Source organism: Camarhynchus parvulus, chromosome 1, assembly GCF_901933205.1.
Source record: "Camarhynchus parvulus chromosome 1, STF_HiC, whole genome shotgun sequence".
Lineage (NCBI taxonomy): Eukaryota > Metazoa > Chordata > Aves > Passeriformes > Thraupidae > Camarhynchus > Camarhynchus parvulus.
In genome coordinates, this window is record NC_044571.1 from 33,187,732 (window position 1) to 33,214,811 (window position 27,080).

At 37.0% G+C, this 27,080-nt stretch overlaps 1 protein-coding gene across 3 annotated transcripts in view; it reads right to left on the reverse strand.

Annotated features, from left to right (window-relative positions):
- Positions 1-1,330: 1,330 nt before the first annotated feature.
- Positions 1,331-27,080, reverse strand: part of HERC2 (HECT and RLD domain containing E3 ubiquitin protein ligase 2) — a 100,860-nt gene continuing 75,110 nt past the window's right edge. For all 3 annotated transcript variants that reach the window (XM_030962099.1, XM_030962080.1, XM_030962090.1), the window contains exons 68-93: positions 26,541-26,681; positions 26,194-26,385; positions 24,766-24,919; positions 23,593-23,700; positions 22,498-22,629; positions 21,819-21,977; positions 21,609-21,727; positions 21,101-21,226; positions 20,027-20,182; positions 19,764-19,879; positions 19,446-19,644; positions 18,080-18,294; positions 17,664-17,841; positions 16,694-16,855; positions 15,522-15,613; positions 14,672-14,811; positions 13,418-13,605; positions 12,573-12,770; positions 12,180-12,263; positions 7,806-7,947; positions 6,835-7,029; positions 6,622-6,734; positions 5,546-5,736; positions 3,728-3,833; positions 2,974-3,186; positions 1,331-2,335 (exon numbers count right to left, since the gene is read on the reverse strand). In XM_030962099.1, the coding sequence (XP_030817959.1) occupies positions 2,063-2,335; positions 2,974-3,186; positions 3,728-3,833; positions 5,546-5,736; positions 6,622-6,734; positions 6,835-7,029; positions 7,806-7,947; positions 12,180-12,263; positions 12,573-12,770; positions 13,418-13,605; positions 14,672-14,811; positions 15,522-15,613; positions 16,694-16,855; positions 17,664-17,841; positions 18,080-18,294; positions 19,446-19,644; positions 19,764-19,879; positions 20,027-20,182; positions 21,101-21,226; positions 21,609-21,727; positions 21,819-21,977; positions 22,498-22,629; positions 23,593-23,700; positions 24,766-24,919; positions 26,194-26,385; positions 26,541-26,681 (4,092 nt within the window). In that variant the 3' untranslated portion in view covers positions 1,331-2,062. The remainder of the gene's footprint in view (positions 2,336-2,973; positions 3,187-3,727; positions 3,834-5,545; positions 5,737-6,621; positions 6,735-6,834; positions 7,030-7,805; positions 7,948-12,179; positions 12,264-12,572; positions 12,771-13,417; positions 13,606-14,671; positions 14,812-15,521; positions 15,614-16,693; positions 16,856-17,663; positions 17,842-18,079; positions 18,295-19,445; positions 19,645-19,763; positions 19,880-20,026; positions 20,183-21,100; positions 21,227-21,608; positions 21,728-21,818; positions 21,978-22,497; positions 22,630-23,592; positions 23,701-24,765; positions 24,920-26,193; positions 26,386-26,540; positions 26,682-27,080) is intronic.

Here is a 27,080-nt window from a genome sequence, read left to right on the forward strand (position 1 = left end):
GTAAGTCAGGCCACAGGTCACAAGCATCACACTGTAAAAGTTGCCTGCCACTCTTCTGTTAGGATGGGAAAGCAAAGAAGGCCTAAGAAACTTCTTCTACAGTTCAATGCAACTGTATGCAAACATTTAATGCAACAATGCACACAGATTCCTTACCTTAAGCATGCTTCCTTTTTGCTTTTCTTGGACAGAAAACCCTGACATTGTTTTTCTTTCCTACAAGCAAGTTATAAACTCCATGTTACAGTAGCCCATATGCTTCTGAAATGGGGCTTGAAATTCAAGAATGGCAATTGAACTTGGTCAAAGACCTTGTACTGAGATTTGGGCATGACTCATTCATCCCCTCTCCTGAAAAGCAGACTACAGAATCTCTTTGATGGGGCTGGATGCCTACAGGGCTCTGGTTTCAGCCTGATGAGGGGCAGCAGACAACCACATGAGCACTTCTGTACTACTTCTTCACTCCTTACCCTCAGAAGAAATTAAATTCAGCAGCTAAGATAACAGAGATTTAAGATTTTTGAGTTTCGCATCTTAGAGACAAAAAGACAAAGCATTTTTCAGCAGCAAAGAGAGAAAATTTGGAGGACCAAGCACAGGCCTGAGTTCTGGAACCTCTGATGAGACAGAAGATCAGGAAAGAGGCATTTATTGCAAGAGATCTTTAGCACTAAACAGAGGACTCTAAAGATAACGTATTTCAAACCACTGGCATCTGACTACCAGTAGTTTTACCACTATACTGAAATATCAAGTCTGTCTCATGAAAACTTAGTTCATGATCACAGTTAACATTTAATCTAGTTGGAACAGAAGTCAAATGCACACACTAAAAAATAATGAATCCACTCATAATTATAAAATGTTAAATTGTAACATGTTGAATACTCATATATACCCATCCTAATAATTACAGAAGCAATGGTATGACATCACCTACTAATAGATTCTGAAGTAAAATATTAGTGCTTTGGCATAATTAATCTTATTCTATTTTGAAAAACTAGTGCATAAACTGTGTGATCAGGAATGGGTCATGACCTCTGTGTCCTGTGCCAAGGTGTCATGACCAGGCCTTGTAAGGTAACTAAATTTTCTCAGTGATACGATGTTACACGAGTATCATCAGACTCTTCTCCTCATGTTCAGCTACTTCATGACACCTCTCCCTTACACTTCCTCAAACTTTTTTCCCCAAGTGTCCAAGCTATTGACATGGAGCAGTTTGGTCAAAAGCTGTACATTGCAGAAACATTTCTTAGCAGAGCTGCTTCAATGTTCATCCATCCCATGTCCGAGCTGCATTACCACGAAAAAACACATCCTGGTTCTTAATGTGGCAGAACTTTTATTTAGAGGGAAATTATACCTTTTGCATTTACATGGCACCAATTATATACAGTACACTTTCCATGATAAGAATTATGATGCTGTTCACAGAAAGGTATCAAATTTGAGATAAATAATGCATAAGCTAAAATATACAAACCAGGGGGTGGAGGTGAAACTATTGGCCATTTTTAATTATCTATAGAAGAATTTCAAGGAATAATGTTTATTCCATGTTCAAAAACTTTTAACAAACTTCTAGTAAAGTTAATTGAAATATTTATAATACTATTCCGTTGTTGCACAGTATTTCCAATATACAATCAAGAAGATGCACAGAACACAACACTTAATATGAAAAAACCTATTGCACCCACAATTTAAAGGTTTCACTGCCTTTTGGATGCTGCACTACCATATTTATATAAACATTTACAACACTTCAGTAAACACAAAGGTTCTAAATGTAGTGCAGCATTATGGGGGGCCATTTTCAGCTCTTAAAATAAATGTTAAATGCCCATATACTGTGCCATTTATTTTAAGCTGATGGATTAAGCTGTAATCCTGAAGTCCTACTGTGAGTAGCAAACACACTTTCCCCACATTCAGAAGATTACCATCCCTCTGACTATATAGTCTCTATTCTGAAAACTAAACTGTCCTTGGCTTCATTGTCATTTTGGCATTTTGCCTCAGTGCTTTTAACAACTATTCCTTATATTACTTTTCAGTGGCCTGTTAAGTAGTCCTGTGTAGAATCTGAAGCAAAAGAATCTGCATCTTCATTATCAGAGTCGTCACTGCTGTCGTCGGCCGCCGGCTCCCCCGTCAGCGCTATGCGGGCGTAGTCATCCGTGTCTATGGACTTGCAGAAGTGGATGGCATACTTCAGCTTCTCCTCCAGAACCTGCTTACAGGAATACCTGGGCAGCTTCAGGAGAAAGAAGCACGTGTATGACTCAGGAAGGAAGTGGTCTGGAGGATTGTACTTATCCAATACCTGGTAACAAAAAAAAAAAAAAAAAAAAAAAAGCATTGTATTTTTGATTTTTGTCCAAAACACAAATAAGTATCAAAATAATAACTGTGATTTTTTTTTTTTAGCACCTTGTTGTATTTTTGATTCTGATGCTGAAGTTTCTTAAAAGAACCATGAAGAGGCCAAATCCATTTTCCCTCCACTAAATCAATAAATAAAACCAGACATTTATGAGCTGTTTTGATTATGAATATGTGGTTGGGAGCAGTCTGAAAAAGACCTTATTACTTCAGACAGTATCAAAAAATGATTTGAAGATTGTGTGGCTTTAATTTAGCTGAAATTATTAACTGAACTGAATGAAATGCTAAATAAATGCCACAAAAACAGTTGCCTAACAGTGGAAAACTATCAAAATTCACAGAAACAAATGGCTGGGAAATTCAAGAGCTATCCACTTGTCCAAGTCAAGAGAGAAGAAATAGTTCTATACATTATATAACTGTCACAGACATTATTCAAGTGTTGCACTGTTGAATCTACAGTGTAAAGCTGCAGAACACTTTAATTAAATCAGGCCTTTGTTATGTCACACTGCTACTTCTCCACTACCAGCTTTTTAACTTCCCTATCCCAGACAACAACAATACCCGAATTACCTGAATAACAAAGTCCCTCCCCCTAAAGTCTGCAATAGTCCTGGGCAGCCTTGTTCTGCCCCACACAAAACGCAGGAAGAGCGATCGCTCCGTGTTGGAGAAGGACTCCATCACTTCCCAGAACCACTGTATCAAGGAAGCAGTTGGTTCAATGCCTTTGTAAGTTGCTACAGATTTCAGGAGATGAAGTGGGATATCTGGGCTTCCACACACCTGAAAAATAAAATACAGTGATAGGCTACACAAGTCTGATCAAATCAATTACAGCTGATTTGTTCCCTCCCTTCCTTTAAAATATTTAATCAGCTTTTACACTGACAAACTGAGCATTCAGATCTTTGAGATGCCATGCATAGTCTCCTAGTACAAAAATACTAAATATACATCTTCCCATCAGGCGACAGTAATGAACTTTTTTTCATACTCCTGAATTTAGGACAAGTATCTCCAATTTACTTGCTAGATCACTGGAATGAGATCACTGGCATGTGAGGTTTTTTTTGTTTTGCTTGTTTGTTTCTTCCCAAAATAATTATAATTAATTATTACATCACTGCTCAGCTATGTCAAAATAATTTTACTAGCACCAAGAGGGCAATTAAACATTTTCTGGTCTTCCCTTGAACTGATATTTTCAACCACACAGCAATCATTGTAAACAGCATGTAATGTGGGTTTTTTATTAGTAAAGCAAATGAATGAATAATCTCGCTCCAAGTTAATCTGTCAGAAGTAACAAAGCAGAAATTGATACCATAGTTTCCAGCTCATATCCTGTAAAGAGTGAAAGTAGAGGAACTGGAACAACACGGGCCATCCCCTCACGAACTGCTGCAACTTGCTCATCAAACTCATGAAGCCTGCAAAGAAACATTTTCAGAGTTTCTGTGAATGTCATTTCTAGCAATTATTTATAGCAATTACTTTACTGTCTTATCAAAGCAACTTAAACCATTCTCCTCAAATGTCCATCTATGCACCAAAGACATTAACATTTTTTACAAGATACTTGATTTACTATACCAATTCCTATTGCACAGCAAGCTCAATATGGAGGAGATATCTCCCAATGTTTCAGATATTTTATTTCCAGCATTATTCATGTGCTATGCTTGGCAAAAACAAAACAATATCCCATTTGGAACAATATGCTCTTGGAAAAAGAGTGGCTGTATCTTGAAATTCTAACTTCAAACATTCTCAGCACTAGACAGACCTTATAGTACAAAAACAAAAAAGGGTCCGAACTAAAATAGGATGTCTGAGTGGACAGTAGGTTTTTTTATTTCAAGACAGGCACAGTAATAAGTAACATTTTGCTACTTCTGATGCCACACAAGTTTTGTGTTTGGCTTTTTTTTTTCCCCTGTCAAATAATTTCTGAGATGTTTTACAGAGCCCTCCAGAGCAGACACATCTCTTACAAGTGCTGTCCTCAGGCTAGTCATCATCAAAATAAACAAAGCTGTCGGGAAAAGTTTGGTCTTTTGCAGCCACTTTTCAACAGGGATTCTATTCAGGTGCTAGTTTTCCCTCTCAAGGGCTTCATATAGTTAAAAAACTCGATCCTTAACCTTTAAATGTTTCTCCACAAGGCCTTTTAACTGTAAAATGCTTTAGAAATGCTCGGGTCCTCTGAGGACAGCCAGAACTGGCAAGAGCGCAAAGACATTTCTTCAAAGGAATATCAGCTCCAAATGAAACCTCTCTCTTTTTTGTCAGAAACTGGTCTAAGTATTGGTTCATAACTACTTACAGTGGGAAAAAAAAAGAAAAACTAAGGCTGCAATTCATAATTGCTGGCAAGCACTGTAACTATGAACTAATAAGCAAGTATATAAGATTGTGAAGAAGAGGAATATGGTGGATTGAATAAAACAAGCCTGAACCAATTTCTTATCCAAATTACCTAAACTTACATATTTCAGTAGGCATTAGGCCCACTGCTTCAGAGACAAGATGTTTATGATTGTTTCTGAGATGCACTCATCTAGATTAGCTACCTGGCCACATAACCAACCAAAGGCCAGTCTTCTCAAACACTGAGCACCCCACTGATCTCTGTGGGGTGCTCAGCTTGTGGCACCCAGGGGTGTGCATCAGTGTCCTAGCCAAAGAATGAACATTTTCCTTTGTACATTCCAACTTGGAGTAAGAATTCAGCTGATACTGCCCCTGACTGCCATTGATGATATGCAAAGGTATGAATGCAGCAGTACTAGATCTAAGCTCTCTTCACAAAGAGCTTACTGATCAAGTCTATTACTTTAGCCCACTGGAAGAATTAGATACCTGGGACATTACTTCACCATTAAAACTGGCTGCCAAAACTGCTTAGTTCGGACAAATCTAGAGGCACACCTGCTCATTTATTTTGCTTCCAAAAAATTAAGTTTAAGATTCTTCTCCTTGGATGCAATAAATGAAATCAGAAAATCAACACTGTAATCACATGAAAATATTAATATACTTGCATACAACAGGCTAAAGTAGCATTGTTTAAAAGCTGATATATATTTTTAAAATAAAATACATATTCATATCAGTAATGTTAAAGATTTATTCAACAAACCTGTAGTTTATTGCCAGCCTCACATATTCTGCTCTGTTATCCAGTGTAATATGGGTGTACTTGGAACTCAACTGAATATCCTGACCACTTGCATTAGGCACAGTGAATGGGAGGCTCATAGCTTCAAATTCTTCTGAAGTAGCTTCATTGTCTCGAATGTACATAAGCCCAGGAATAAAATCTTTATCAACCTTTGAAAGTAAGAAACGCGAATTAAAGCCAGTTTACTAGCACTATATAACAGCATCTCTTGCATACCAAAAGCAGGGCATCATGTGTCACCAAAAGCTTTGACCAATGTCTGACCAAAATTCATTTAACTTGAATTCAAAGCCATAAAATAGCCTAGTACTTTCCAAAAGCTTCATTATGTTGGATGTGGGAAAGTGCACATATTCTAGATATCAATCTTTTTGGAGGGCATTTGCCAAGAAACTGTATCATATAAGAAAATGGATTTAAAGCTTAAAAGCATAATCATCCCTACCAGCACTGGATTTGGTACAAAAGGAATCCCCTCAATGACAAGTAAATGACTCAATGCTTTTATAGGAAGTACATTTCTACATGACAGTATTTGAGAAGGAACTTTTCTTCATAATGAAGACCTAAGTCTGATTCCACATTTACTGAGCTCAGTAAACAAAAATTGAAAGCTTGTGAAATTCAGCATGTGAGCACAAACTAGTAACAGATTGAACTCACTTTCTTTTACTGCAAAACAGTGCAGGCATGTGCCCTCAAATCAGTTATTGCATCTGGGTACAACAGACAGTAACAGCTACAGAAAAGTCTACTGGGAAGAAGGAATTGAACCACAAAGAGTGTCTAGTCAAACCCATAGGAAGATTTGAGAATGCTCTAGAATTCAAATAGATTATTTAACTACTCTTGAACAACTTAAATTTACAGTTTTAATAGTCAATACAAATCCTCCCTGTATAGTGGCTCAAAATAAAAAAGGCCCGTCAAAATACAAGGACATAAAAACCATAGAAACGAATCACTTGAGAAACTCATGCCAGAGTCTGCTTGTCTTCTCTAAGTTATATCCTACCCAGGAACTTCCTTCTCACCTCACTGAGATCAGCAATGGTTAGGTTCATTCCTGCAAGCTGTTTCCACACTGGCTCAGCCAGGTTGAGGCTCAGAGGGCTGCCAGTCCGGATAGCAATGCCCAGAAGAACACCTGTAAGTTTAAACACAGTCCATTGCTTTTTTTGTTAGATTCCCAATATTCCAACTACACATAAAGCACACAGAATGCCACAAAGTTGCTAAGAAATTACCAAGAAAGCGAAACATGTTCACATGCAGGAGTGACTTGGCAGCAGGATTTAATAGGAAACAATCTCTGTTTGCTCCAGATTCATCTCTTCCATTTGGCGTCACAATTAACAGAGGGGTCAGCCCATTCTGAAGTTCTTCACACATTTCTGCTATTGATTCACTATAACCTCCACCACAATCATCCACAGATTCACCTTGGAGAGGAAAAAAGACTAAAAATTAAATATTCTTTCAAAAATAACAGAAACAAACTCTATTTCCTCTCTGGGGATAATTGTGTAAACTAAAGTTCACTAAAAGCTACACTGTTGTATCCTTTCATATGAAAACCCAGAAGTCTGGCTCTGTATTTGGATGTTTCCAGTTCACTGCAAAACGTATCATTTGGATTATATGACATATCACAATGCCAAAAATACTGTTTTAACAGAATGTAGAAAATATTTTGTGCCATATGTTAATCACAATAAAATACAACAGAAATAGAAAAGGAATAGTATTGCTTTTTCATGACTAGTATTTTAAAGTAGGTATGTTTTATTTAGCCCATACACAATAGATAGAATGGCTCTTCAATCTAAAGTATTTTTTATTCAAAAGCTCAGAGTGGTAGGTGAATTGTAAAAACTACCCTACCAGTAAAACTAGCTAGCCAGGATTATTTGCCAATTCAGACAGCTGAAAGATTAGGTTTATGTTTTGCAGAATGTTTGTTGTAAGCAGAAGAGCTGCCCAAGAACCTGAAGAGAATTACAGACACACTTCCATTAATCTTGAGGGGTTTTATAAAATTATTTTGAAAGGTTTTTTACTTCCCAGCATTTTAAGCACCATCCTCTGCCCACACACATACACTGTTTTTCTGGATCTCTTTCTTCCTTCCATCGGGTTCTCCAAAAGAGTAAATCCCAAGAAAACTGTAAAGTTAAGTGCAAAGTAGGAAGGAGTGGAGTGTTGAGAATTTTCTTACCAACAAACTTGACTTTCCAAACACGATGAGGAAGCAGAAGGCTATCAGGGCTAAAGGAGCTCATTTTAGCACACATCTGTCCAAAGACTGACTTTGTACCATCAGGTCCAGCCAGTCCTCCTTTACTCCTGGAACGTTTTACCTATTGAGTAAGCACATTATAAAAGCCACTGTAAGACATATTTCAACTGCCATGACTGTGCAGATAAATAAGGAATTTTCAGTTCCCCCGGCCACCAAAACCTTATCTTTAATTTCCACGCGTTCTTTGTTCATCTGTCACTAATCAGCACTGTATCTGTTCAGCTTTAATGGAAAATGGAAAATGACAGAGGGATAGCAAAGATGAAGTCTGATGATAAAGACATCTCTTGTTTCTAAACAAACAGCTCATGACTTGGCTAATTAAGTTTTTCTGATTTCAGTCCATTTAGTTAATTCATCCTATCTCTACTCATAGATTCAACTGACAAATCTGGGTAAGTTTTTCGCTCATGAGACAGGTTAGAGACTAGGTTGTTGGCCAGAAAACTGAATGTGTTATTCTTATATTCATTAATAGCAACAGCTATATATGCATCTATGATACTTACTAGGAGCCTCTAAAAGAGAGTAAATACTACTAAAATACATCTGTATGTAGATACACAAATAATGTTTTCTTACAGAAAAAGTGTATTTTAATATTTGATGGAGATCCCTAAGATTGGCATGAAAGTAAATTCCCATGGATTTTGCTGCAGGAAATGCACACAAAGAGGGTAAGAATACAAAAAGTATTTCACAAGTATGGAGAGGAAAGAAATGGAAAGTGAACAGAGAGCTGAAGAAACACAAGGCTTTTTTTTCACCACTTGGTGTTCTGCAGTTTATCTTCTCAGCCTGTCCTGACTGCAAATGGACTCCTACATGCACACAGATCATCAGTATCTGTGAGACCACTCATTCACAAATAGCTGAAACTTATCCCACTATATTTAGTCACACTACAAGCTGCAGTGCGTCTCAAAATCCAGTTGTTCTCATGCTGTGCATTTCTGATGGCTCTGGATGAAACAACCACCAGATTTCTTTCAGGTTTTAGTGCAAGGCTGATACACCCAGATCCTCCTCATGTGTAAGATGCTCTCTAACAACACAAGCTGGTTTTAATCCAATGGATTTCTGTGAAATTTGTATGCCCAAGAAGTTTTAAATTGAGAAACTTTTTATTATGTCTTAAGCAGCTTGAAAAATACTGGCCATCCTATGAGACTCTCTTCAACCCAGAAGAATTCTCTCCCAAAAGCTGGGAGAGATCTAGTACACAAAGCCATGCACTCAGACACTAACAAAATGTTTACAAAAAGATGACAGCTCCTGAGATGGAATCAGTTAAGAAAGGGGAATATATGTTAAGACAGACCTATGAAGGAAACACAATTCAAAGATGTCACAAAATCACCAGAAGAGGTACAGAAGTATCACTGTAATAATTTTAAAAGTACACCGTTCTCACTTGTATCCTGAGTTTCAGTTTTCTATGCTTAAACTTAAATGCCACAGAATAAATAGGAGTATAAAAACATGAAGAGTAGAGAAAAGACTATTCTACACAAGCAGACAAAAAAACCTTAGTCTGATCAGTGTAGGAAAATGAAGGCTGTCATGAAATGGATGCTCTTTAAAAGTACATTTGGTAAGGGAGGAGACAATAACCAGGACGGAGGAATGTTATTTAATTTGAAATGACACTCAAAAAGAGCAAATCATTAATTCATTCATATGCTGTGCCTACTTTAAGATCAGACCATTTTTATTTATCATGTTAGTGAGATTCCTATAACCCACATTGCATAAGAAGTCCTTGTAAGGAGGAAGAAACTAAAAGTGGTACTTCATATATCCACACATATCACATTCCTCCCTTCAGAGTAAAGAACATTAAACCAGGAGATTCTTTGCCATATTACATTCATGCAAGTAGATATTCTCCTTAATAACTGAAATCTGCATCCTTTTGAGAAGGAAGGAATTCCTTTCCACTGCTGTGCAAAGATGTGTTTTAACACAGCATTATGAAAGTATCTGCTCAGAGGCCAAAACACACTGTCTATTTGACACTGCATGAACTACACCACAACTTAAACACTAGGAAAATCTGATCTGCAAGTAAGAGGGTCAGTAAGTAAACCTGAGCACTGCAGCCCTGTCTAGTCATTTAACTGTTAGTTCATTTCGGGCTTAGTTTTTGACCATTCATATTACACCTTTCCAGAACAGGGCCCAGGTGCTGTTTTGAAACATTTTACTTAATGACTACTCCCAAAATATAGTATGGATAAACCTGCGTGAAATTTGGTTTCTTCTGCCCTTTGCAGTCCTCCAACAGCATCCCATAGTGCTTCTGTGCATCCAAGCTTGCCTTCATGCTACAGCTCAAAGCATAAAATATCTACACTCCATTTTATGCTATAGAAACACCAGGGTGGCACACAGTTGAGTTACAGTATAGCCACCACACTGTTTCTCACATATCCTGAGCAAAAAAACTACAGAAAACCTCACGTCCCGTCATTACAAGGGCTCCCAACAGAAAAGACCCAGGGACAAGATGTAAGGTGGATGTGATCTACCCTGCAGGAATCTGGTAACTTTAACACTGGACCCCAGGAGAAAGCAGTGTTGCTTTGCTTGGGTTTACACTGCTGCTATGTTCAGTTCTGCTACTTCCAAAGAAACCACTAATAGCAAGGGATGCTGGGGAAGTATTATAAAAGACAAGTCAATACCTGGAAAACAAGTTTAAATTAAAAACTCATCTGTATTTTTTTACATCAAGGAAGATGAAGTGAGCTGACTGAACCACATAATCTATAAACTGCAAGAAGAATCTTCTGAAAGCCAAAGGGTCTTAAACCCCAGCTGCACTTTAACTTACAACTGCAAGGAAGATTTAACACTGACATTTAGCCTTTTTTGAGACTACATAAAGCAGCCTTGAACCTTCAATTAAAGGATCAAACAGTTTCAGAATCCCCATTTTCATTCTAAGCAAAAGCTAACTCAAGAAATTGTAAACCATATTTTGTACTGTGTAATCAGGGCACATTATGAACATGACCTTCTCTAGTCTTCACTTGGCTAAACTGGCAGAGTTACTTAGAGCAATATTTTATTTCCCCTAGAAGCTATGAAGAAGGGAAACTGTCAATGCTTTTCTAGGGTTCAAGACAGATTTAAATATTAAACTGAAATACAAGGCAAAGCCTATCTCAATTAATGAAGGAGGACACTAGGAAACTATACCAAAACCTACTCATCACTAGTTTCCTGCTTAAAATACCAGCAATATTTATTGGACTTTCTGAATTCACACACTTATAAAGTAATTGAAAAATCTCTGCTACTCTCTTCAGCTTCCCAAATAATACAGTTGGACTCAGTAAGTAAAAACCTAGCAATCCTATGATTCTAACAGACTAGAACAACACAGTCACAGAACATTAGCACAAGAAATTTAAGATGTCCACAGAAAATTGTAAAGAAGTAGAAACAGGGTCCAGCCAAAACAGGATGTATTTCTGTTCACTAATAGAAAATAACAAGTTTAAATTTTCACACTTTCTCCACTCTAACCTCACAAATGGGAATGGTTTTGCATATTAAGGGAAAAAAAAAAAAGAAAAAAGAACCCATCACAACAGGAAAGAAATGCATGCAGACTCTAAGATCAGGCTGCAGTCCATTTAAATGAAAACAATGTTTTATTATTCTGTGTTACAGAAGTACCTATGGAAAAAGGCATATCTGGCCTAAGGCACAACATTACATTTTCTAACATCAATGATAAAGAAAAAAGCCATTTTGTATCAAATACTTCTGCAATCAATATGACTACATGTGATGACCACCAAAGGACAAGAGTTTATAATCCCGAATTTTAATTATATTCAATAGCTTTCTTTCCTTGCCTTTTTTTCCCTTACCCTTCATTTTTTTCTCTTTTTTTACCCTTCATTCAGATGAGCATTTGGAAAGGTAAAAAAAAATCAGAATCACTACTCTCCTAAACTATGTAATGTAGTGAGCTCTGAAAAGGCAGTCCTTTATCAAGCAGGACATACTATGATCCTTAAGAGTCTAAATCATTCACTTAACATTTCAACAAGTGTCACCCTCTCCCCAGACAACTGCAATATGGATAAAAACACACTGAAAAGAATATAAGCAGCCCTAAAACAGCAGTCACTTCTTTATTGCTTGATTCTCTGATAAAAATTCAACTCTTTAGCATTCAGATACCAAACAGCTGAAACAGAGAAAGGGCTTTGACCAACACAGCACTGTGGGTTAAACACACAGAGAGTGAATCAGAACTTCAGCTGAAGATACCTGTATCCTGTTGAGCTCCACGACTGGCCCATGCTGACGGTCTCTCACCATAGTAGCTTGCACAACTTTTCTGAAAGCTGCCTCCTAAAAAAAAAAACCAACCAGAAAATGGTAAAACTGAAATCAAGTAAGAACCCTGCATATATTTTGCAGAATAACACATAGTTCAACCGAGGAAATAAAAAAAGCACGAGAATATGAAGATGCAAGTCAATGATCATGTTATTTGTGCTAATCTGTTTCATGTCTAAAACAGTAGAGATGCTAAAAAAGTAAAGAAATCCCATCTGTATCACTTTAAACCATGGATTGAAAGGTTGCACCGCACCCAAATAACAGCACTTCTCTGTTATAGTTACAAACCTCTCTCTTAGAAAGAGTTTGATACAATACCTTTCCCTGTGATATCAGTATTCCCCGTAATGTGTCAAACCCAACTGAGGGTCCTTGACCGGTCTCCTCAAGTCTTCCTTCAAGATCAAACATTGGAATGCAAGGACAGAAGAGTTCTGAAATGTGATGCAGGAGCAGAAGCCTGTTTCTTAATGAAATTATGGGAATTTCCTGCAGATGATTGTACTCCATAGGAACCTATGATAGAGCAATGATATCCAAATGTAAATTATAATTATTATACACTTTATTATATTCAATAGAACAACAATCTTTAGATTTGTAGGTAAACTTGTATTAGAAATTCAGATATTTGCTTATTCACACTGTCAAAACTTCATACATGGAGTGCAGTTGTTTATAAAAGATACTAACAGTATCCATCTAAACCAAGTATTATATGATGGCTAGAATACAAATGCTGTTCCATATCTCACAAGTTAGCCATAAGCAAATACATTTTACATCCTGTCATCAGTACTTCCAGGCATAGCTGAAACACAGAATATTCAAAAAACAAGTCTTCTCAATATAAAGCAAGCAACGAAGAACTCCCTTGGAAGGCATAACACTTTCATAGCTGCAAGGCAGAACTAAATTCCTGCCAATTCTCAAACTGAGTTACTGTTCCACATTTAGATTAAAAAGTGAATGAAGAGGCTTTTTCAGCTCAGAAAAATGGAATCCTTTGGAAGTAAAACAAAGTAACAGGCTCAAACTTGAAGTCAAACTAAAGCACACTGAGCTTATACAAGGATTTCGAAAGGAAATACATCTACTGAAAGGTCAGCAATAAGCACACTAAGTATGTTTAAAATATGAATTCAATAAGCCAAAAACATTACCTGTGTAGGCAGCTTGCCAGCATTAGCAGGTTTACTGGTTGACCAAGCCAAAGTATGTGCTGAGCCACAGGCTACTCTGTTGATCTTTTTACCCTGAAGTGCTGCAACCAGGCGTGGTCTTTGGATGGCATTAGTTGTTCCATCTCCAAGCTGCCCTTCATCATTATCTCCCCATGTATACACTTCCCCTAAACCAATAAAAATAATTTATTATCCAGAGGCTAATACACAACCTTTTATCAATTACATAACCAGATAAGGTCTTGGGCTGTAAACAAGATTTCTGTGACTGATGGCAATCCTGAAATCCACTATCTAGTGCAGATAAATCTTGATTGACACAGTCAGGTCCACAGTCTCTACAGAGCAGCTGCATAAGATGCATTTCTTTCCTCATAGTTTGCATAACTGAAAGGTTCTGCTCCAGAATAGGAGGAGATGGTAGAGCACCATACTCTGGAACAGAACATCAGGAACAGCCTGTATTTGACAGTTTCATAGCAAAAGCAAAGCCAATATGAAAAAAATAAAATTAAAAGGCTTAATATTTTGTGTAAGACAAAAATCCTATAATAAGCTCCATTACTAGACAAGATACTTAAAATAGGTGCTTGCGAGATAATTGGGACACACTTTAAAAGTAACAACCTCATTCCTGAGCATTTATTTTCTGCAGCTATATTCATTAATCACATTCATTTTTGGCTTGTATATTTCACTAGCACCTGTAAAATACTCAGTTATTGTGCAGACTTGTTAACTGTGGGAGTGAATCTGCTACAAAGAACAATCACTATCTCAACCTGCAATATTGCAAGAAGCAATATTGTTTGTGCAGTGCTTCATTTGGTAAGTTAAACACTTCAAAAAACTCAAACTCACAAGACCCTGAAAAAAAAAAAAAAAGTCCTTTCAATGCTACAGCTTGGCCATTCATAATCACCTTTAGAACTCTATATTTTTCTTTGATCAGTGCTTATGCAACTTCAATTCTTTAATTTCATTAATTCAGTTTTAGGTCATCACTTAATCACATAAATTAATTTAGTTTTATTAATTTAGTTTTATGTGATCACTTTATTGTCATGCTTGCTGCTCAAGAAATATGCAACATCTGCAAATACAAAATATGTCCATGCACACAGAGAACCAGCATTTTTAGCGAGGACAACCTACCAACAGTTGACTAAAGATAAAGTTTCAATTTTTTCAAATTCAGTGCTAAGAACTAAGTAAATGATTTCATTTTTATACCATCTTCAGTGCAGCAAACACAGTGCAAAGACCCCGTAGCAATTGCAATGACTTTCTTTCCTTGCAGTCCCTGCACTTGTCGTGGTCTTCTAACATGGTCATCAGATCCATGGCCTAAGCGATGGTAATCTCCCTTGCCCCTGCACAGAGAAGTAAACATTTAAAAACTGAGTTTTAACTGTGGAAAAACATGTAATGACAGGCTACAGTTCCTTTTACCACTTTTCCAGAGGGTGGTCTTTAACTCTTAGAGGAGTCAAGTATTAGAAGCATTTATCTGCAAAAACAGTATATTTACTGATCTCAGAGACTGGAACTTCATCCACTTTAAGGATACCTAAATGTCATACAAACAAGGTAGCTGAGGGAAGTTGGGAAGATATTTTGCTAAATCTTTTTAAACACTTCAGTCTAGCAATTTGAACTACAAAATTTTGAATGGTGTAAGGAAGATTAAAACAATGATTTCTAACATCAAATTTTCAGGCTACAGCCACAAGCTAGACAGTTTTGATAATACATGAGAATGTTATTTATGTTATCACTTTGTGCCCTGCATGACACTTCATGCTTATCCTACTGACCTCCTTGGAAATTCTGCATCTTGCAGTGGTCAGTGTCTGGAATGACAACCCTGTGCTTAGGTTTCCAAGAAAAAATACTTGGATTTTTCATTCATGGCACTAGAAAATGTTCCCCAGAGAGGGAGAATTTATTACTAATCAAGACTCAGGAACTCAAAAAATTTTTGAAAGAGAAGATCAAAACAGTGAAGGAAGTATAACACAGATATCTGTTACAGACAAGGTGACATCTAACACTGTTGAAGTAACAAATACAGAACACTCACCATGTATACACAGCTCCAGATTTGGTAAGGGCCACAGAAAATTGTGATCCACACTCTACTTTAACCACTCCAAGACCTGTAAGGGAATCAATCTAGAAAAATAATATCAAATGAAAATTAAATGAGTTTATTAAGGAGACTGTAGAGTCAACTGCCTTAAGTAAAATATAACAAGCTACTGTATGTCTATATGTACACTTAAAAATAAAAATGTTTATGTAGATGATTTAGAAGAATTCCACTTCTTTCATCTTTCTACCATTTACTCCTTAAATACTAAAAAGAAGCTCAAATTTCACAAACTGTTGAAGATCACCTCTAGAATGTTTTACCCATAGTTACTCTGCTATTACCTACAGCAGAAATGATAAGGCTTTGTCTATTAACATTCAATCATCCTTTGCTTATAAGACATGGGTGTGAGTCTGCTGACATAAAAATATTTCTATCTCTAGCAGACCCTTCCTATTTATTCTGCATAGGACCTTATGCTGCTTTACCATCGGTCCTATGGGACTGACTGATGAAACACAAACAACCTATTTTTACTTTATGTTACACCATGCTGGAAACAGAATGATATTGGATACCTGTATTCAAGTAATTAAGTGTGATTCTGGATTTAGGATAAAAAATCCACTGTGCATAGGTATACACAGTGACAGACACATTTCTCAAACACAAGCAACATTCACCTTCATAACAAATGCTGGAACTCAAATTTAATGGCTATGGGGATTTCATCCATAACATGTGAAGAAGTTCCAAGTCAACCATGCATTCACAGAAAGGTTTAATATAAAGTAGGATTACTTTTCAATTAAATGATACCCCTTTCTAGATTGACCTTATGACTATTGTAAATTTATTAACACAAGGAAACGAAGATTTCTTGGTAAAACCTAATGTTTTGACTGGAACCAAATTAAAATTAGCAGTATTATTTACACCAGCAATGCTTTCCAAAGAAAAACCTTCAAGTGCATCTTTAACAGTCAGCACAAAGCTTAAAGTCCTGCTACTGTAGCCTATAAAGTTCACTCTTAACAACCACCAGAAGAATCCTGATGTTCCGGGATGGATGAAAGTTTGCACATATTGACAAATCTGTCTTCAGCATTCTCCACCAACATCACAGTTTCTAAAGCAATGAAAAAATTACACAGAAATACCTTCATTGGTACTTTACAGCCATCACTGCCTCCTCTCCCAAGTTTTCCATAATCTCCATCACCCCAGGACCAGACTGTATCATCATCAGTGAGGCACAGTGTCTGTGCATCTCCACTGCCACAGGCTATATCAATCACACGGTAACCCTGGAGAGCTTCCACCTGGAATGAAATCACCCAGTTTTGTTTGCCTTAAAATACTCAGTTATTTAGTTTCACAAAAGATTACAAACAGCTTAGAGAGGTCATGACTGGAACTACAAGTCTGAAACAGCACAGGAACAAGGAATAAAGGCAACTCTAACAGCTTTGCTCTTTTCAAACAGCAAAATGAAAAATAACTACATATTTTAAACACAGGATTTATTGTCTTTTAATTGGCAAACTAGTTGAAATTTTTTTTACCTCAATGTCAGGGAGAGCAATACAAAACACCTAAGGTTATCAAAGACTATATTCTGTTGAAATAGTTTCAGGCACTCTGGGCTTGTACTGAATACAGTATGTGAAAAAAAATCTTATTTTCAAGTAATCTTTTACTTGTTTACAATTTTTGGGCACTTGCATCATAATCTGAATTTAGTCGGCATCTTTTGAAATGATGCCACCTAGTGATGAAGTATGGGATCTGGAATCACAAAGTAAAGGGTTGGTGACCCACATACATCACATCCTTGCTACTACTGAAAGGTGGCAAAATCCAACATTCAAAGGAGCACGAAACTTCACATATTTCTTTGAATTTTCTTTAAAACTCTAAAATTAATTCCTTGTAAGCTGTTTGGTGGCCACAAGCAAAGTTTTGCAACTCCTCTTTCATTTTATCCTTACAATCACAGCAGCTTGTTCATTTCTTACAAACACATGCCACTGTTCTGCCCTTTCATTCTTTGTACACAGAAATACAAGAAATTATAATCAGAAGATATTAACTGGACTGAGACTGCTGAGTGCCCCAAAGGTTTCTTACCAGTTTAGGTTTTAGTTGGTCCTCACTATCTCCATGGCCAAGGCGTCCATACCGTCCCTTTCCCCACGTGAAAAGATCTCCTGCAGCTGTAATGCAAGCGCTGTGTGCTCCCCCAGCAGCAATGTCAACCACTTCTATGCCTCTCAGGGACTCAATCACACGAGGGCGATCACAAGGGCTGAAAAGAAAACATCTGTCTGGACAAAACTTCTGGGATAGGCTATTCACATTCACCAGTGTGTAGAGAGTCCTCTCTTAAAATGCGAATGAGGACACTAAAATCGCTGAGTATCTGCTTTGCTCCAATTTCATATCCTAAGGATTTATTTTTGACTAGAAAAATTCATTAATATACAGCAACTATGATAAGTATCCATTAATCACTTTTTTAAAGTAAATTTTCAAGTGTTACTTGCCTTCGGTTTCCATGACCAAGTTTGCCATCCTCTGCCTCACCCCAGGAATAAACTTCTCCTTCAAAGGACAATGCCAAACAGTGCTTTCCTCCTGAGTTGACTGCAACTTTCTTTATGAACACGTGCTGAATGGATTCCAGTAAAGTTGGAGTAGAAACTGATTCTGTTCCTCCAATTCCAAGCCTACCACCTGCTCCATATCCAGTGGCATACAGCTTTAAAGTAAAGAATAAAATTTAGTTTTGTTTGCCTCATGCAGAACATTCCCTAGAAATGAATTCTAGAGAAGAATTCTTAATGTATAGATGTCAGAATGCAGTTCAAGGAAAGTCTAAAAAAACCCCAGTTTCTTACAGGCGTCTCATTTTCTCTTTTGGAAAATAAGGAGATATTTTGAAATATTTCACAAAAAATATTTGGGAAAATGTGGTTACATTCAAGTCATTAAGAAATCTCACTGACTTAATGGATTTAGTGTGAAATACTAAAGCTTATTTTGTAAAACTATCAAGGGACCCTAGCTTTGCTTGATAGCATTACAAAATCATCTACTGCCTGTAGCTCTCCTTCCAAGCAGCACTATTCTAGTTTTCTTTCTTTCTTCTGTAGAATATGCACACCTAAACACAGTTGCTTCTTTTCCTTCCATCTCATAAATAGTTTTAATTACTGTTTTTCACTCTTTGTGTCTCTCTGAAAATAATTTCTTTCAACAGAATGATGTCAAGAAATGCCACTAATCTGCTCTTTACCCTTCTGTGAATTATTAACAAGGATGATACTGAACCCAAGGAATCATTACAGTACCTCACTAGATGAATGTAACTGTTACACAAAGCTATAGCTAAAACTCTCTATCACATCCTTAACAGCTGCCATCTGTATAAAAATAAAAACTTTTCAAATTCATGCACTGATTTTTATTCTCCTACACCTTATACTAAACTTCTGCACTGAGATTCCTTTTCACCCAGGATTTCAGCACCAGGAAATTAGATCTTGAACAATCTCACATTACACCTCTCCCCTGTTAGAGAGAAATAATCACCCCTGTTTTAGGGAACTCCATGAGCATGTTGCTTGTACCCAACTTTCTTTGACAAAATCTGATCACATTTTTCAATTGAGAACTCAAATACATTTCTTGTTTCAGCCGTTTAATGCAATAGTAACTGTAATCCTAGAAAATACTGGTAGGGTTGGTACAGTTCAGATTCTTCAAAAAAAACCAAAAAACCAAGTTACTGCTATCAGTAATAATGAACCCTGTACTGTGTACACTATTTTTTGTTTAGCCAAACCCATTCTGAATGAGGGTGAAATATTTCAAGATAGTCAAAGAATCAATCATTTGTTATATCCTTACTTTGCCATCAGCAGTCACTGCAAACAGAGTCTGTTCACCACCAATTAATTGCACTGGTCTCAGGGTGGCAAGAGCTTCACAAGGAGTTGGGACTTTGACCTTTGCTCCTTCAATTCCACCAAGCTGTCCTCTGTGATTATGACCCCAACCATAAATGGTTCCACTGCCTCCAGCTGAAAGTGTCCAATCATCAGGTCGTCTGCAGGAAATGCAAAACAAAACTCTTAAACAAGCTTTTTAAAAGTCACAAAAATGGCAGTTTATCATTGGACAACAAAGTATCACAATACCAAACCAGCAACAGTTGAAAGAAATTACCTATTCATCCACTGGACAAGCTGCTCATCCTGTTCTCTCTTAAAGACATCATGGCACTCATGAAGAACATCCATATTTTCATTATCTGCCATTAATTCTCGGATTTTCTTTGCCACCTGTGAAATATTTTGCATTAAACAACACTATTCATGTTAGCAATTACTCCTATCACAGTTGGCAGAAAGTAACTCATACTCATTATATCTTTTTACATGAGACACTTCCACATGTTCCATTAACCATTGGAAGTATTCCTGCAGTACCTCATCAAGGAACAGGCGAGGTAAGGGTGTCCTTTTATCAAGGGCCACAGCAACCCTGGATGCCATGCAGTATCTCCTGAACCAGGCCCATTTGTGTGTCTCTGCACAGCAAGGGAGCGTGTCTAACTCCAGATCACAAGCAAGAGCCACAAGCACCTTCAGACAACCAAAAAAAAAAACCATTTTAGAGAGGTATCAAAAATATGCAATAAAAATCAGTAAGCATTTGATAGAGATAAACAGCTCATAGGCCAGTAGGGTCTGAACAGTCTCAAAGACTTTGATAGTCTTAAAGTCACTAAGAGCCATCTTCATTACACTCATGGATGGGATACCATCAAGTGTAGCTCCACTATCTCACATGGTTAGGTATCTAATTTCCTCTTTCAATCCAAAAATTTTGAATTGAAACCTCCCTGTGAAAAACATTCCCAGATTAATTACCTTTTCCACATCAAATCCCATGTGCTTAACATTTACCTTCCATTTCTAAACTAATTCAATGGATTTCCAATTGATCTTCAGCTTGACTCAATTTAAAATCAATGTTTCAGATTAATATTGTGAACAACATATTACTTTCTCCTTCTATGAACTTTTAAGATCTTCTTTCTGCTAAGATCAGTAAAACCTCTTCGTTTCACTTCTACATTACAAAGGAGGCTTTTTCACCTTTTATTCTTCTTGCTCTTCTCTACAATTCTTCAACTTGTTCATTTTAAGACATTTTCATTTTTTCCAACTTGATGTAAAAAACCTTCAGAGTACTAAACTAACTGAATAGAAATATACAACACTCCTATTAGGAAAACTCAAAATCACTAATCAAAAAGTGTGCTTACAAGATGTTTTCCTGAGTTTCTCGACCTAGCTAAGTACTCTTTATTTTTCATTTGTGTACTTGATTCTCCTTTTAGAAGCAGGATTCTGGTTCTGTGTATTTGATTCTCCTTTTAGAAACAGGATTCTGATTTTGTCAGTAAACATGACTGATATAGAACTAAGTGAGCTTAGCACATCTCAAAAAAATCCACAACTATTTTAATGTGTTCTTTACTGATTGTCCTGCGTTACCTTAAAGAAAGGGCTGTGGAGCAATTGTTTGCCACCTCTCACAATGGGGTCTTCATAGTCAAACTGTCGCTGCAAAGCTTCTGGAAGACCTTTAACCAAAGCAGCTAAAGCACTCCCTGTGAAACTCTAGAGACACCACACAACTAGAAAGTTAGTCATAGTGCATGCATTACAGGAAGTACATTATTTACATGACTGTGACAAAACAGAAATAACTTCCCAACCTAAAACTAGCTGTGTGAAATACAATTTCCATTCACTTGTTAAAAAATATTTTATTTCTATGCCTTTTTGGCAATTCAAAAAGCACACCTGTTAAGTCTTGGAATCAGTCATTTTTTCCTTTCTGAACTGGAATACTTTTTACAGACTTGCAGACCTGTGCAAGAAGAGTATTATTTCGCCCATTTCCTATTTTGCCATGAACACAAAATATCTTGTACATCAGGGCTAGCACTTTAATCTTAATGTGAAAAATGTGAAGAGGAGAGCACCAGTGCCTTCTCACCAAAGCTCGTGTTTCTCCCTCGTTGTCCCCCAGGATCCGGTTGATGTTAATGGACTGGCCAAACTCTGTGGTGAGCAGCTTCCTAAGCCTCTGCAAGGCCCACATTCTGTGGCCAGCAGCTAAGGGAAAATAGGCACACAAAGAACATAATTACTTATAACAATCACTATAACTTCAAAAAAACAGACCTAATTTTAAGACTATACTCACCTAAGGCACTCAGCTGAGCACAAGCTGCAAGGGAAGCTGCCAAGCGAGGAACTATGCTCCTGTTGGAAGCAAAATTTAGGCGGAAGTCCAACAAACACGTAACCAAATCCATTGAGGGACATGAAAGGATGCAACGATCTGAGAGAAGGTCTTTAGGGCCTGCAAGAAACAAAAAGGAATAACAGAAAAAAAAAGCTGGGGAAGGCTTGTCCTCAGACTGAAATAAGAACAGAACATAAGCAGGACTTATTTGACCAAACACAGCACTCTAGAGGGCTTGTTTGCATGAGTTATCTATTCTACTTCCCTTTGAAGAGACAGGAAGAAAAATGCACTTTCATGACTTAATTTACATAATTTTAAAACAGATGGATTTTAAAAAATAAGGGCATTTCAGATGACTTGTGTCCCAGAAGTATCCTCTCTTCACTGATGAAGAGGCAAACTAGAGTGGCTACAAAATATTTTTCTTTCTTCTCTGTGTACAAGTGCACCTCTCAGGACTCAGCTGAAAATGCTTCCAAAGTATGAATGAAAGTGTTTCGTTGGTATAAATATAAATGAATATTGAACTTTGGCATGCAAATACCATGCAGTAAGTGCAGTGTAAAAAGCTAACAAAGTAGTAGTAGTAAAATCTACTCTTGGCCTCCTGTAAATGCTGTATGTGATACGTTACCTGCAGCTGGCATGATAGGATAAACTGTGAATCGCCATCCCCATCCATTCACAGACCCATCACTGATGAACTTCCACTTCAACTCATCCCCAGGAATTCGCAGTTCACTAGACCAATCTGACCACTCACGACCTGTTAGAGCAGGCAAGACAAACATACTCAGCTACACTGTCTGAGCAATACAGAGCCACTCATCAATAGCAATTGGTTAAAAAGTATAAACATCACACAAAGGCATTCAAGAAAATCAGTTATGTAATGTACATGAGCATAAATGTAAAGATGTTACATTAAGTCTTAAAAAGTTCAAAACCAAGTCTTAAAAAGTTCAGTTAGCACTGCTAGCAGATAGCCTAATGCCACAAGCAGGAGGCAACTACAAGAGCTTACTAAAATTCCTCATCCTATTTTCAAATTATCTTTCATATTACAAAAATATATAATAATCTGTACATTAAACAAAGCTTTACAGCTTCCAACCAGGAACCAACCAAAAATATCTCAGTAATGAAACACCTTTGAGGAAAAATGGGTCAACATGAAAAGCCTACATTATGACTACACAGGCAGTAGCTACTGAGACCCTTGCACATAATGTAGTGTATGGGCAGGTTCAACACAAAATTTGATGAGATTAAAAATATTCCTCCAAAACCTACTAGAAATTAATAGTGACTAAAAAATAAATCAGAGGTATCAAGATTAAAGATGTGAAGAATTCATGTAGTGTCACATACAAAGGCCAGAGCAGGAAACAGAAAAAAAGAGCACCAAGCTATTATTTTGGGCATTTGACAGCAGAAGAGTATTTGTCTTGACTGTATGAAAGCTGAAATTTCTCTATGTACTACCTGAACAGGAAAAAGCTAGCAAAATAAGTATCCTTTTCCAATTTGTTAAAATATACTTTGATTATACAGAAATTCACACATGTTGGCAGGGATGCTGAACTTTTTAGTTTAAAAGACACTATCAATCTCTTTGACTGGCCTATCCCTAACAAGAAGTCAGTCAGAAGCAGTGGCACATTTCATTCAGCATTTGGGAGTGAATCCCACAGGACACTTTTGGGAAGCCCCCTCTCTCCATCCATACCTGATCGGACAGACACGATCCTGTTGACGCCGTCCATTATGGTGAGGGGATCATGGCGCCGCTCAGTGGAACACTGCCGGTCAAACTCCACCCTCAGCCCCTCAGCACCTGAACAGAACAAAGAGATCACACACTTCTACAGCAATCAACAGCACAGACAAATGCAGTAGTTCAGAAACCCACATGAAATCAAACAGTTGTTTGGAAGCCATAGTGCCGATTAATAAAAATAACTTTTTTTGATTTAATGACATTATTTGCCCGCAATTTCTTCTCATTGCAGGGCTTAAATCACAGCAAACTCATGTGAATGGGGCTAGCTAACAAAAGACCACATCAGAACATCCAAGACTAAAGTTGCAAAAGACAAAAAAATGCCTATTTACAGTTAAGGCAGATAGCTCTCTGTTGTCCCTAACTTTTGCTAAGTACTAGGTTATCGGTGATATTTTTGCCTGACGTCCAGGAGGAATGATGCATCTGACTCCATTGATATCAGAAGGCTAATTAATTACTTTATTATATTATACTGTTCTATACTTTATTAAACTACATCTAAACTGAATCTGCACAAGCACTCAACTGCACAGAATCTCGTGACTGCTGACCGACAATCTGCACACGTGCTTGGCCCTGATAGACCAAGGAAACAAAACACCATAATTCTGGGTAAACAATCTCCATATTTCATTCTACTTTGGCACAACACAGGAGCAGCAAATGAGATAAGAATTGTTTTGATCATTATTTTCTCTGCTTCTCTCAGGTTCAGAGAATATGAATCCCACACTAGGTATATTACTGAAGGAAGCACTAAATGAAAAGACAGCATTAAAATAAAGAACTATTTCCCTTGCTCAAGACCAGGAGATGAGTTTTCAATTACTAAACCTGAAAAAGACTCAGTCCTTCTCAGCTTCATAACTAAATGGAGAACAGCAATGATTTGCAACTGGAATCACACCCAGTGAACCCAGGAATACATATTGTGCAGAACTGAGATTTTCATCAGCATGTAAGAAATCAGCTTCAAGAAATACTTTTTTATAGCAACAGGACACACAACATGGCTTTAGAAGTTCAATACATAACTTTGTAAGCTGAGGAGCAACTTAATGCAGGCAGGCTTAAAAATAATTAAATCTTAGCAACATAACTCTAAGAATTCTGTACCTGGTATTTTAACTGTGCCACTAGAAGATGTATCATCAGTATATGGATGGCTGCTCTCTACCACAACTGGTTGTGAAGAGAGGCGACCACTTTGTGAATCAGTTGCTACATCTTCTAGTTCTGTGACACAAAGCTCCAACAACATATCAGCAACCTAGGAAAAGAAAAATACACATTTTATAAACTGTATGTTTGATTAACCCAAGAAATCTAAGCAAATTACCATTCTTCCCAAATTTAAAATAAATAACTTGGTTTTGGAAATCTGTTTCAAAACCATCATATTAACTCAAAAATACTCTTTTTGGTAGTGTTGGAGCTAGAAAAACTCCTAAAACTAAAGGCCAAAAAACTTCAGTTTTCAGTAAGTAAATGACAACACAAATAACTGTTTTCCCTTACAGAAAAAGAAAACTATTAAATCTAAACTATAGGGCATACACCAGCATGGAAAGTTATAAATATTTACCTAGTATGAAATATTGCAAAACCTGTTTAGGGAGGAAATGCCAAAGGTACTAATATTAAAAGAGTTTTGAATAAAAATTCTGTCTCCAAAACACAAAAATCCCACACAAACACAAAGCTGTTCAGTTACTCACTATTGATAATAAAGAAAGCCAGAATTTATGTAAAAGTGCATATACAGTGTGTACGTAATTTGACTGGGAAAACTCAAACCCAACATAAATATGCATAGCTAATCACCACAAATTGGGCAGGGGGAGTAACAGTTTTAGAAATCTTAAAAAAAATGTATTGTTACTCATTAGGAAAATTACTAGTTGAAAGGTAAAGCTAACAGAACTATTAAACAGCTTTCAGCTCATCACTGTACACACATATTCTATAAATAATTTATGATTTGTTACATTCTGCAGCTATGTCAAAAAAAACCTCACAACCATAGATACTTCGTAAAAAATCAGAAGCTGCAATGCATGAAATGTACATCTTAACAATTCAGAAGATTCACTTTATCATTAACAATACAATATACTAACAGCATTTTTAGCTATTAATAATGACTGCATCAATTTGAAAAATAAACTCAGATGCAAAAAAACTCCCATCATGGAAGTTTTTTAACTAACATTCTACAGATCGAGTGAATAGAACTTGGTTAACTCAACTTCATTCCAATACCCACTGACACTTGGTCAGTACACAAATACATTTTATCTTAATGTCTAATTGCAGCATGAAAAATGGACAAATTAGTCTGTTACTGACATCTGCAGCACATGCATATATTCACATAGTATTTTCATTAAAACAGTTAAAGCTCACATGCATTTAAGCTTAGCTCAAATTTTCATGTGTAGCAAATTTCTCAGGATGCCAAACTGCATTTCCATTTCAAGAAAATACTTCAGCAAACTAGTATAAAAAGGGCACAGTTAAAATGCAACAGAAGCAAAAGCTGACCTGTGGGTAAGCTGTGCCCATGCCAGACAGCACAGCTGAGAGAACATCTCTTCCCTTCTCCCCTGCTCGGTTGGACACCGCAAGCTTCAGCAGGTCAACCATGACACGCGTGTCATCTGGTACCAGGAGACTTGTAAACTCATCCAAGTACTGTGGTTCTGGGCCAGACACCTTACTCTGGCTTTCCACATCCTACAAAACAAACAGCAAACATCCCTCTGTCTTTGCACAGATTTTTAAAAATGCAGTCATTTACAGAGTAACTTTTCAAGTGCAAAAACCAGAAAAACTGCTTGATAAAAGCATGGTAAGGACTTCAGTTTTGAGAAGAGTATTGACAACATTACCTCTTTGGTTTTTGTCATGGTTTCTGCAATAATACTGGCAGCTCCAGGATCATCTGTGACTGGAATGAAAGGACGGGAAGAGGCAGCAGCAGCTGAGGGAGTCACAGCAGATGGTGTCACAGCATCTTCTGAAGGAACAACCTAGCCAGAACAAATAATAACTCATGAAATCTTCAACAAGACACTGTAAAACCTTTAAGAGTTTAAGTGTTTATTATAAGGTCTAGTGCTCAAAGACAGCAGCAATTTAAAAACAGCCATAAGTTCAAAACCAACAGATTCACTGCCTGTATTTTAACTTCTATTTTTTTCCTAGTGTGCATAAAACAGCAAACACTCCCCTCAGTGCCACCTGCTACAAAAACATACAAAAAACATCAGTGCCTGCAGAAAAGTCCATGAAGCAGAAAGGAAGCCCTGAAAATACATAGCAAGTTCACAGTTTATAAATGCAAAAGACCTTTTCAGCAGCAAGCCTCTTCTTTTCTCTGCTTCTGTTAGCAGTTAGAAATCAACATAGTAGAATTTTATTCTAGGCTT